Here is a 13,136-nt window from a genome sequence, read left to right as displayed (position 1 = left end):
AGCAAATGTTGGACTCAATACAGATCATATCTATTTGAAATATATATTTAAACATGTTATAGCTACTGTTAAATCAAAACTTCCCCATTATGCTACTCCTAAAAAGTAGGCGAAAGAAGAACTTTCTAGCGCAATGTAATGATACACTGAAACAGTTAAAGAGTATTAGCAGGCAACTCGGATGGTCAACAATCTTCCTCCTTAAAATCTACCACCGTACGAAAATTTTGATCATAACATGATCATAACAAAGGAGAAGTAATTAAATAGGTTGTAGGATGACTGTGCGTCAATACATGCAGTTGAATCTTAAGGTTCATGTAAAGGCTTTAAGGAGTGATATTTTGCAAGCCTAAAACTCATTACTGTGCTGCAATTGAACAAAACTAATTTCATTAATTGTTGGTATATACCCTGACTTACTGTTAGTCTTACTGTTGATATGTAATTTGTGAATCTGCTTGTAAAATTCAGTAAAATATGAGAAAAAATGTACATTTCTGGAGAAGACATAGAACTCGTGTGAATTGCATTGATGGAACCAAATAATCATGCCATCGTGTTCAGTTGTGAATATGCCAGGTACTCCAACAGTTTGTTTGGCAAATCTGACCAGCAAATAGCGCAGGAGTATATTGTAGTAAATGCAAATGGCTGCTATAAATGGCGGATCACAAATATCGCATATAAGAAGCCATCTCAATTGATACAAATGTTCTTATAGACACCATAAGGTACTCTGAACATGACAAGAAGACTCTTCACGAAAAAAATTACTGAAATTTACAAGCAGCTTCACAAATAACATATCCACAGTAAGACTGACAGTTAGCAAGGGTACATACCAACAATTAATGAAGTTAGTTTTGTTCAATTGCAGCACAATAATGAGTTATGGGCTTGCAAAATATTACTGGTTAACGCCTTTACATGAACCTTAATTACAACCAAAGTTTCATTCGTACTATAATTTTTTAGTTTCTCGACAATGTATAGATAGGCATAGAAAGCAACAGCTATTTGATATTTCGGGTTCTAGAAAACCAAAATGACAATATTCACAATATCTAAATTTTATTAAATAAATGTAATAAAAATATTGCAGTTAATCTCAGGAAATAAATATCGTGAACACAACATAAATATTAAAACATCGTGGAATGATATATACGTATAAAATTACATCACAGTCTTTTATATATCAACACATCCTGATGCCTCTGGGTCAAATATCCGGCCCTTCTTTCCCTGTGGACACAGACCCTGGTAGATCACGCGCTCGCCTCGACAGACAACAAAATAAGGGGTCTGTTCCCTGCCGGGCCACACATTCAGTCCGTTCGGTTGTCCGGAACAACTGGGATGTCGGGCGCTACACGGGACACAGTTAGGACCTTCACACTGATTGGTTTTGTAATCACCTGGGATGAAAATTAAAAGATATCGAGTGTTTAAATTTAAGATATGGTTTAATTTATTTCTACAAACGTAAATTTTCTTTTAAGATTTGATGTATCTAATATGAATGTCTTCTTTCTTATTTCAGCTTTCTAAATGACCTCATATTCTCTGTGTAATTTCTTTCAAATGATTGCAATTTGAAGTTAAACAGGAATTAATCTCGTTATTCACAATAGCATGCAGCTCGTAGCCGAAACGATAGAACATGGCATAACACCATACCATACTGGAAAAATATTGATTTTATGTATAGCTATTAAAGCTGTATGCTTACCAAAATGGATAGATTTGAAGGAAATATTACTTACATGGATCCTTTGGTTCGAATCTGTCTCCACATTTTACGGAGTCTGGGTGAGCACAATGCTTACTGTCCTCGTCGTACAGGAGCGGGTAGGGACACTCACGTACTTCCGGTATAACAGGCAGAACCAGGTCCCCGGAGGCTGGACAATGTATGTATTTGGCGCAGGATTCTTTCACACCAGCATAACATTGTGGAACAGGGATTTCGTACGAGCCTGGGAAATGAATAAAAAAATCTTTCTAAAAAGATTCATGCAAAAGTTTATCTTTATATGATCATAACTTTAAAGGCATATTTGTGTAATTTTTTTTTTTTTTTTTTTTTTTTGCTTGAATATCGTATTACTAGGGACAAGCTTGATTACTTACATTTGTCCAGTTTGGATCCTTTGGGTACACATGCTTTACTGGTAGGGTCCGTCACCATGTTCGGAGGACACGAGTATTTCGTTCTTAGTCCATTGTAACACAAATAGAACACGGAACAATCTGTCGGGTCTTCTTTCCACTGAACACCGGTACTACTCTCGCACTCCTTGGTTATTTCAAAAGCTGACACAACTGACAAAGCTGATAAGAGAACAATTACTTTCATGGTGAATGTTTGATCTAATGCTTTTTAACATGCAGTTCTTTTCCAATATCGGCTGAATGTGTCTGATTTTTCCTTTCTATATTTCCCTTTATATACATTTTGATCATCCCACTAACTCTATGATGACACCATGTTGGGACGATTTGCTGACCCGTAATCACCCACGCTCTCACACCTAATCCGTACCTCTTATGTCACATATTTTCCTCTTCGACAATGATGATACTTCGAGATTTCTAGTAATAACAAGACCTATGACGAAACATGAATGGGAGTAATCCTGACAACCAAAAGACGCAAGTAATGCTGGCTATGTTTGTCAAGACACTCGAGGTGTAGAACATACGTAGAACATTTAGAAATTAAACATGTTTTTCTCCCATCAAAGGTCAATCAGGGGTGGATATTTTATTACTTATAAAATAGCTATCTCATTGAAGGGTTAGGCCAGATGAAAGGATAAACGTTGAATTCCCAGCCACCCACTTAAATCAAAATCCATCATATCAGCTGATATCGTAATGTGTTTTTTTAAACAGTAATCATGCATTGTTCCTATGTAACTAAACTACAATTTAGTATTTAATTAAAGATGCTACATCGCTGACGAATGGGTTTTTTTCTGTATCAAAAACAGGAGCAGATGAATTAGTATTATCCTGAGTTGCAAAAGTTACTTATTTACACCATTGAAAAGAGCATTTAATTTGATTCAAGCCAAGATATTAAAAATAATTAATTGCATCCCGAAAAAAATCCGTTGCGATATGTCCGCTATGAAATGAAGTACTGACTGTGTATGTATCAAAAGCAAAATCGAATAATTTTATATCTTTTTTTGGGTGATAATTATACATAAATATGCTCTATCGACGGTGAAGCATCTTTAACAGAGTAATGTACACAGTATATCAAATGAGGTTGCTAAATCTATTTAGGATTGTGCTATTTCTGATAAATTACAAAAAACTTCGAGAAGGTATATAATGGAATTAGTTTTGGAGGTTTTCGACAATTAGATTCAATGTCGCGATGGCAGGATTATGGTAAATAAACTCTTTGCTAAGAATGATAATAATCATAATATTGCCACGAGTACAGGTACAAAATTCATTATGTTTATATATTTGTTGCAACAACATTTTCTTTATTTCATTTTGCATATACTGTAGGCCATTGGTTAAGCGAAATTGATAATGCTGCAATATATTTACTGTATGCTTTGAGTTTTTTAAGGGGTTATATTTTTTAAAATTGGTTAAAAATGTGTAATACATGTTCTTTCTCAACAATCAGAAATAACTTCTTAACTTACTTTGCTGATTTATGGATTAATAGAAATAATGACAAATAAATATCTAAAATTCTAAATTCTCGAATCTAGTCGGGCAAATTGTAAACACCAATGTATCAATACATTGTCAAATGAAGATTAAAATAAATTGGACGATGTTGGTTTTCACTTTGATCTATTTTACCAACACAGTTTCTGCAGCGAAAATGATTCAGTGAAGGTTGTTTCCTCTTTTACAGTTAATGTAAATAACGTTAAGATACCTCAAGATTTGATATTTTTATCGCCATATGGATCCTTCTTCCAAATCATAATCGCATTGTGTTCCTATTGAATAGCAAAATTTGAATAATAAAGATGAAATGTTAGAAATGCTTAACAGAGCTATGGAATAGAATAATTATGAAGCGCTCTTTGGAGTTGAAATTGATAGAAAAATGTTCATTTTATTATTAATTTATTTATTTCTGTTATGCCGGTTTCATGTTTCTTGTGTCAAGAGGAGAAATGATTAGTATATTCTTTTTTTCGTTTCCAAAGGTATTTTTATTGCGTGTTGACAACCCGCTACCGGAATTACAGAAGTTATATTCTTGTAGATACTTTTAGTTCAAAGTTTTTTCAATAAACATCTAACGTCATGTTAAAATGACCGCCCATTTTTAAGTTTTGAAGGGAGGAGAACTTTTTAATTCCTATAGCAGACAGTAGACATGTTTGTTTAACACCTTGGATGTCTCCACCAGCATATCAGACGTTCCTGTCGTACCATGGTTGTTAGGAATATCCATGTCCATTCATGCTTCGTCAGAATTGTCGTGATGACCAGCAGCTTTGAAATACACTTACTACGTATACGCATAAGTACTGGGTAGATCACCGTGTGGGGGCGACATGAGGGTCAGCTATTCATACCAATATGGCGTCATCATCAAGTTTGTTGGATGTTCAAAATGTATATAAAGGGGGTAAATGGACAGGCAAATCACACACACAACTACTCAATATTGTAAGAGAACAACCGGAATCACTTGTTAACTAAGGAAAATGAAAGTACTTGTTATTTTATCGGCATTGACCTATGTCTTAGCCATAGATATCGCCAAGGAGTGCGAGAGTAGCACCAGTGTTCAGTGGAAAGAAGACCCGACAGATTGTTCCGTGTTCTATTTGTGTTACAATGGACTAAGAACGAAATACTCGTGTCCTAAGAACATGGTGACGGACCCTAATAGCCAGTCATGCGTACCAAAAGAATCCAAACTGGACAAATGTAAGTGTTTCGTATGAAGATCAGTCGGTCTACAGTATGTATGGTATTATGTGAAAATTACAGTCAAATCACATTAATCCGATATCTTACAAGTTTAAGACACTGGTTATTTCGAAAGTTTTTCTTGGGCCCGACTTTAATGTTCACCATTTATTCTAGTATGTATCTCGAACACCCTGATAATTAAAAGTAAAGTAACAATTGTCGATTCCTAGTAATCCCGGTTTGACTATTATTAGAAATAGTTTGAAGAGTAACAAAACAGTAAATATATCGGGTATTTGTGTTTTGCGTTAAATTTCTAAGCTAATTTTTCATGGATTTTTTTTTATTTCAACAGGCTCAGTCAAACAAGTCGCTCCAAATTGTGATGGTGCCCTAAAGGAATCTTGTGCCAAATACATGTACTGCCCATTCCCTAGGGAGCTGGGGACCCCCGCTATACCGGAAGTACGAGAATGTGCATACCCACTGCTGTATGATGAGGACATGAAACGGTGTGCCCATCCTGACTTCGTGAAATGTGGGGACAGATTCGAACCCAAGGATCCATGTAAGTAATGAAACGTTATATGATTATTCTACAGTAATATGAAGTCGCCGTGAAAAGAAGTTGGTTCACACTGGTCTATACTGACAGTTCAATATTGATCACGATAATTGCTTTTTTACTCTATGATTTACGAGCCCCTAATTAGGAAAACTTTATTTGGAGTATTCTGCACTTAAGAATGTCTACGTTGTGTCGGCACTAGTAGCTATAATGGTCAATGATTTCCGATAGGTTCGAATTTATTCATCAATCACAAAGCATTCGTGATAGATGTTGTCTATATTTAAAAAAAATATTTGTTTCAGGTGATTACAAAGCCAATCAGTGTGAAGGTCCTAACTGTGTCCCTTGTAGCGCCCGTCATCCCAGCTGTTCCGGACGACCGGATGGACTGAATGTGTGGCCCGGGAGGGAACAGACCCCTTATTTTGTTGTCTGTCGAGGCGAGCGCGTGATCTACCAGGGTCTGTGTCCACAGGGAAACAAGGGACGGATTTTTGACCCAGAGGCATCAGGATGTGTTGATATATAAAAGAATGCGATAACACACTTAACCGTATTTATGTATTTCATAATGTTATATACTCTACTTGACGATCTCCACAAAGACATATTACACGTTTGAGATTATGTTGTATATTTACTTTCATGACATTATGTCAAATAAACATCATATCATAATCAATTAATATTGTTTCATCATTACTACACGAATGTATTTCATGATATATTTTCCATCGAAATTATCTGTTATCCAATTCATCATAGCCCTGCTGCCCATATTGCATGATCGTAAAAGGTGACTAAATTTAGGTTTTATTTTTTCTCTTCTTCCTATCTGACTTTATTATTCCTAACGTCTCCCTTGACACCGCCTCAGTTTTGGCCTTTTGCTGAGCGCTCGCCCCCATGAGGTAGGGTCTGGGTTCTGCTCACTGGCCGAGATACACCAAAGTCTATAAAAATGGTAGTTTTTGCTCCTGCATAGCGCTCAGCATACAAAGAGTAGGACGACTGGTTCGCCAGTTGTCATTATAATGTCACCAGATCGGATTTGTTGTTTGGTGTCTTCGGCGACATACTTCAGTGATATAGCGCTATAAAAAGGGCACCAATTCAACTATTCATGAAGATGCAACACGAACATACCGCAGTCTCCCAAAACACGGACTTCACACTTCATACACGCTACACTCCGCATATACGGGATGCCGTCCTTAAATGACCTTGGCTGTTAATAGGACGTTAATTAATCAAACAAACAAACAAACAAAAGCCCTCGACAGATTTGTTGTGAGTAGTGTGATTTGACCAAGGTGATATCATCTATGTGACACCAGTAAAACTGAATCGCAATTACGTTAAATCGTACAAAATGCGATATTCAATATGTAACGAAAACATATCTTAACATTGTAACATTCATCACAATCGATATTGATTATTTTTTAAAAGTAACTCGTGCGAAATTATCATACTCAATATCTTATGTTTATGATATAACTTATTGAAGCGATGATAAATATAAGTTTGTCATTGCAAATAAAAATAATGCATTCAAGTACATTATTATTCTGCAGGTAATTTCAACAACATAACATTTAACAAACAAGCGCCATCATCGTGTACTGCTTAACAATTATCAATAGACGATAATCGAGAAAGACAAGTAAATAAATTCTGACAGCATCATTCCATATTCATATATGTTCTCAATCTACATGTATTATAAATTCCCGTTTAAAATCATAAACCCTTCATTTTTTACAATGATAGATCGGTTGATTAACCAACACATATCAAAACAGTATCATTAAGTAGATGCGCATTTAAAATAAACCTAAGGTAAAAGGTTCCTCTGATATCCGCTGTTCTTTTGTTTGTACTAGCTTATATTTAGATTCAAATAATAATTGATACATTATCTTGTCAACCGGATTTGGTCTTCGAAACGTGACCTCAAAGACATCACAAGGTCATCAATGTCAGCCGTTACGGGAAATTTCCGTGCAGTAATACAGTAACAGATTACAACTTGCTATAATTAAATGAATTTAGTTACCGTTTTCTCATTTATAGATTAATAGGATCTTTTCCTAACTTGAGAAATCTCTACCCGAGGAAGAGATTCACGAATGCCTAATCCGAGGGTTAGACTATCGTAAATCTACTCCAAGGGTAGAGATTTCCCTGTCCTTATTCTCCATTAGGGTATGGCATGATCCTTTTTCTATCCAAACAATTTCTAAAATTATGTTAGAAACTTCCAAATACATGTGCGCGATTTCAAAAAGCAAAGGCGAATATTTACATTTGTTTTTACTAACTGTATCAATATGAGATATTCATTTTACTTTTTTTTCACATATATTACATCAAACCATATAAATACAGCCTTTTACCAGGTAAACATCAACGAAATATGTGAGGGCAGGTGGACTTCGCGATAATCATTTACTAGTTCAAAGTTCAGGATGCGCGTGAAGAACGAGCTAGAGTTCGAATGTGATATTGATTGTCCAATTGGACTGCACAGTTTAATTTTTATTTGCATATGACGTTTTTTAACTTCCGGTTTATCACGCGATATGTTCTATGCGTGCAGGCTGAATTGCCCTCACTGGAAATGCAGAAATCGCGTTCTGATGCCTGTGCTTGTTCATATAATCGAACGATAAGGGTGCGGAGTGTAGTGATGCTATGGCGTGGCGTCTATCGTCTGTCTGTCATTAAAACATGGCTATGATGCCATCTTTTGTTGTCCCCAGTACTTTATTTAGACTATTGTTCAAGTACTTGTTCTGTCTGTAGATTAGAACACCTTTCACTGTACATTATTTTACCTGTAGCTGTAGATTAGTTTCAACTACTCTACAGAGAGCAACCAACTAAATGATTTTACATAGACCACAGTGTTAAACTTTGTTAAAGTTTTGTACCGTATTATTAAAACAAAGAAATATTAGTTAGGTATTGTGTTCTATAATTAAAGTCTAGGTTCTCATATAACACTAGATAGAAAAAAAAGTTTGGGTCCTTCTGCTCAAACTCCAACCAGGGTAGCTTTATTGAAATCAGGCGCATTTTGCACTAAAATATCCGGAAATTCTAATGTTTTTACCTATTCATTATCAAAATTGATATTTTGAACCTAAATCTCAATATGAATTTCCAAATTGATATTATGGTTATCTAGGAATAATTACCTGTCAGAAAACATTTTTACTTTTGAAATTCATAATTAGCCAGTCAATCAGCGGCCGGGGTAAAATTCTATCCTGGGCTCAATCTTGTATACACAGGGGTCATTTCGAAGGTCTTTTTTATTTAGTTGGTTGATCCCTACAGTTCCAGGTAAACTAATGTACAATGAAAGGTAGAGAGTGACACTGCATGCAGCATTGTAAAATTGGACAGATAAATAACAAATAAATGTAATCAAATTCAACATAAATGTTATAGAAAATTTCAATAATACATATTATTACATATTTTCTGTTTTATATATTGATTCGTGGACATCGGCATAAATCCAATCACATGAACCGCAAGGCATAAAATTACTCCTTGTGTTGAAAATCAAGACTCTTTAGTATTTCGACAGCACAGGCGTTCCTACAATGATGTTTTAATTTTAGAATTGAATGAATGCTTTTGGTATATTTCCCAATAATTCCACTGTTAATTGCTTCATTTCTTGAATACATACACGTTACACATAAATCCACGTTTCCCAAATTGAATAATTTCGGTATAATTCCTTATCCAAGAATCACTCAAAGCCTACTGAAAAAAAATTGAAATTTTAAGCCTTCTTTTCATCACTTTGCCGTTTTCACTGAATTTCAATGTAGTTTCCTTTAGAATCAACTAAATCTTGATATTATGTTTTAGGACCAATCATATTCTTCGGGCCTCGCATTGTCCATTATCTTGACTAATCTACAGTTTGAGGTGTTTCTCCTATACGTATTTCCTTTATATGTCTACTAGTTATAAAGTAGATCTATGGATTTACAACGGTCAGAAACGGTGAATCTGGGGACAGAGCAGCGGGGCCATATAGGTTTAATAGAGAAACATAATTAAATTCACTGTGTCTGTTCTATTTATGTTCTATATATTTATGCTCTATTATTAAGAATCGTCTCTCATGTCTCCTTGAATAGATAAACATTTTCTAATATCCAGCCATGCAGATAGGGCGTTAGAATTATATCTGCTGTACCTATCACATGATCGTAAAAAGTGACTAAATTTAGGATGTTATCTTCTCTCTTCTTCCTAACGTCTCCCTTAAGCTTGACAGCGCCTCACGTTTGGCCTTCCCTCTGAGGGAAGTTCTTGGTTCTTTCCCCTAGCCAAAACACACCATAGTCTATAATAGTTTCTGTTCCTGGTATCAGTATAATGTGACCGAGTGGGGTGTTCAGTGTCGTCTATGAGGTAGCACCTTCAGGCCCGGTCATACTTGCTCTGTAAGTGTACCTTAGCGTATTTAAAAAATGAGGGAGTAGGGGTACGCCCTGGTACACTGCAATACGTTACAATAAGTTGTAATACGCTAAATCATAATGATTTGGGTTAAGTATTAGCGCAAGTATGACCAGGCGTTTAAAAAGGACAAGCGTTCCACTATACTGCAGTCTCCCACAAAGCGTTAAACCTGATACGCCAAACCAAAATCATAAACCTTTTATCTAACTGAATCAGAGAAAATCCTAATGTAATATGTTAAAGACGTGGAATAAAATATATGCGGAATAAAGCAGGTTTATGGTAAAAAGATATTTTAGAAGCTCTTAAAAGAACGATACATTATAAATCATAAGTGTATTTTATATCGACACACCTACTACCGTATTTCATTGTAGAAACTCTACTTTATCAATTTTTTAATATAGTATTTGTGGACAGTGACCCTGGTATATCTATTTGTAGATCTATATTAAAACCATGTCTTCATTTCCCCCAATAAAATACACATGGAGTTACATAGTGCCATACAGCCGATTTTAATTTTATGCATCATATTATAGTGGGCTATGCGAAATACATGTTATTTTGGACAACCTCTTTCTTTTTTAATTACAAAAAATAATGTTAATAGTCATATTCGATGTTATATTTTACAAAAAATATGAATTACAATTATAAGTATGAATGCGTCAAAGAGAAACTGAAAATGCAGATTAAGAAAAAAAAATGAAAAATCTATTTCTAATTTTCAGTAAAGTAGCCGTATTGCTATCATATTTTGATTTGTAAAACCATATTCAACTATTCAGCTTAAAATATATATATATATATATATACGGGATTCTTTAGTTTGAAACCACATGTGTACAACATAGCGTGTTATGAAATTCTTTTAATCTTCTGCTAGCAGCATAGGAAAATTTGTTTATTCTAGTAAATCAAAACTTTTTTTAATTATAACGAAACTTTCTTCCAATTCTCTCTTCCCCCTCTTACTTTGCCGGTTTTCTGCCTCGATCATCTTTCCTTCTCCATATATCTCTCCCTCTCCAAATTGTACATATGTAAAGATAAAATATGTTTAAAGTTATATGTGCCGTAACTGGGCGATAATTTTGACATGCTATTTTTTCATTATTAATTTATTAAAAACCATAAGGTTTGATGAATAAAGCTGTAAAAACCATTCAAATTGCTTCAGATGATTTATAAACGTTAGTTATAACATAGAAATTCTGTACTGAAAAATTGTTGTTTTTATGCCTTAAATATGTTTAAATGAAAACATATCTGCAGAAGTCACTTTATAATTACTAAAAACATTGTAAAAATGTGTAATGAAATTGTAGATCACAATTTGGCTTCATGGTCTCACCGTATGTACTCATTTCACTTCACTATTGATGTAAATAAATGATTTTTGGCAGTACTGCCAAAAATCATTTTCAGCTCTTATTTGTACATGTAAAATTAAAACCTATGCATTTAAAGCACTGTAATTTTCAAAAAGTTGGTAATTTTTGGTGATGAATAACATATTAAAAGCTCGTGAGTATGAAAAATACGGCACATATAACTTTTAATCAAAACTTAACAAAACATTTTTCTAGTTTACAAGATAGCGTTTTAATGAACCGTTATATAAATATATACCACTGAATACTGATGAGAGCTCAGAGTGGCGATACCTTTAACATGTATGTCGTCTTATAAATATCTGAAATGTATAATTAGGGTGTGGAATGGAGTAACAAGGTACTCTTTTGGGAGTTTTGTTTCGGGTGATAATCTAGCCTGGCCAGAAATATGATTCTTGGTCTTAGTACAAAGATCAATTTCTGGCAGTCGACGGCATAGTTATATTTAGGATGAGTTGTGTTGCTTGCTGGTGTCAGAAAGTAACTGTTTTTAAATAACAAAATTTCTAAAATTTCCAGGAAAATTTGAATCAAGATTAGGAAACCTTTTTGTATTCTGCAAATTCAAAAATTAATTTCTGTGTGTTTATATGTGAGAATCATTCGATCTCGTTTTATTAAAGAAAATGCAATGCCAATCTCATTGTATCGTTCACCATATGTTAGGAAATAAAACATGTTTTCCCCGAAATACATTGTTTTACATATATTTTGTTTTACATCAAATACCACAACAAGATTCGAGTGTGAATTCTGTACGACATGCAAGTCAATGAAACAAGAATATTACGGATAAAAACATGTATTTTAACTCGTGATATAGTATATGCAAATCAACGTCTCAACCGATTCCTGCAGTTCAGAAGTGCTTTATAGCTAAATTACTCAACGGAGGATGGTGGGCGTTAAACGTCACCAAAACAATTAAATTTATTCGTTACTTTTTTTTTTAACGTAATGAATATTAAAGATGCTCCACCGCTGACAAATGGTATTTTTTTACTATTAAAAAGAGGAGCAGACGATTTAGTATTTTTCTTTAGTTACAAAAGTTACTTACGTTACACCATTACCACCATTGAAAATTTTGAGCATCTTATTTTACTTCAAGATAAAAATATGAAAAATAATTAATTGCATCCCGAAAAAATTCCGTACCACTATATCCTATATGGAATGAACTACTGAATGCGCATGCACCAAAGGCAAAATAAATTATTTTATATTATCTTTTGTGTTAATTATACTATTATATACACGATTAAACACTAATTATTGTTCAAATGATGAAATATCATTTATGCTCTGTCGGCGGTGGAGCATCTTTAACCTTCATTTCCATTAATTGGCAAAAAGATATAGTAAAAGTAATGAACACCTATATCGAGTAAGGAAGCCATTGAGAAACGCTCCTTTCTAAATTGTCGTTGTATATATAACCTTGAGACAGAGATATAAGTTTAGAAATTCATGTGTATACTGACAGGATAGAAAATTAAAAAAAAAATACCATTGGACATTCTGGTTAATAGGCAATGCTTGGTGAGTACGTGTATTATAATTAATAAATAAACAGATATCATGAATAGTATTTTACAGGTGAATGCAGTCAAAAAATAGAATGTCATGGCCTACTACATAATTAAAAAAATAGAATGTCATGATCAACTCCATTGGCCGTTTATAAACAGCAAATGCAGCAGTATTATATCATATTTATGGTACATGTATAAGCAAAAAGATATATCAACCTGTGG

General features: G+C 34.1%; 2 protein-coding genes across 2 annotated transcripts; one reads left to right on the top strand and one right to left on the bottom strand.

The window, feature by feature from the left end:
• Positions 1–1,190: 1,190 nt before the first annotated feature.
• Positions 1,191–2,380, bottom strand: LOC138336720 (uncharacterized). The gene is made up of 3 exons (XM_069286275.1): positions 2,137–2,380; positions 1,770–1,982; positions 1,191–1,421 (listed from the first exon to the last, which is right to left on the bottom strand). The coding sequence occupies exons 1-3, from the start codon at positions 2,360–2,362 to the stop codon at positions 1,195–1,197; spliced, it is 666 nt and encodes a 221-aa protein (XP_069142376.1). The 5' UTR covers positions 2,363–2,380; the 3' UTR covers positions 1,191–1,194.
• A 2,157-nt stretch (positions 2,381–4,537) lies between these two features.
• LOC138304634 (uncharacterized) lies at positions 4,538–6,096 on the top strand. The gene is made up of 3 exons (XM_069244805.1): positions 4,538–4,929; positions 5,270–5,482; positions 5,788–6,096. Exons 1-3 carry the CDS (start codon positions 4,704–4,706, stop codon positions 6,012–6,014), a joined length of 666 nt encoding a protein of 221 aa, XP_069100906.1. The 5' UTR covers positions 4,538–4,703; the 3' UTR covers positions 6,015–6,096.
• The last annotated feature ends 7,040 nt before the right edge of the window (positions 6,097–13,136 follow it).

The sequence above is a fragment of the Argopecten irradians genome, chromosome 12, assembly GCF_041381155.1.
Source record: "Argopecten irradians isolate NY chromosome 12, Ai_NY, whole genome shotgun sequence".
NCBI classification, from domain to species: Eukaryota; Metazoa; Mollusca; class Bivalvia; order Pectinida; family Pectinidae; genus Argopecten; species Argopecten irradians.
The sequence above is the reverse complement of the archived record's forward strand: the minus strand, read 5'-3'. Positions and strand labels throughout refer to the sequence as shown.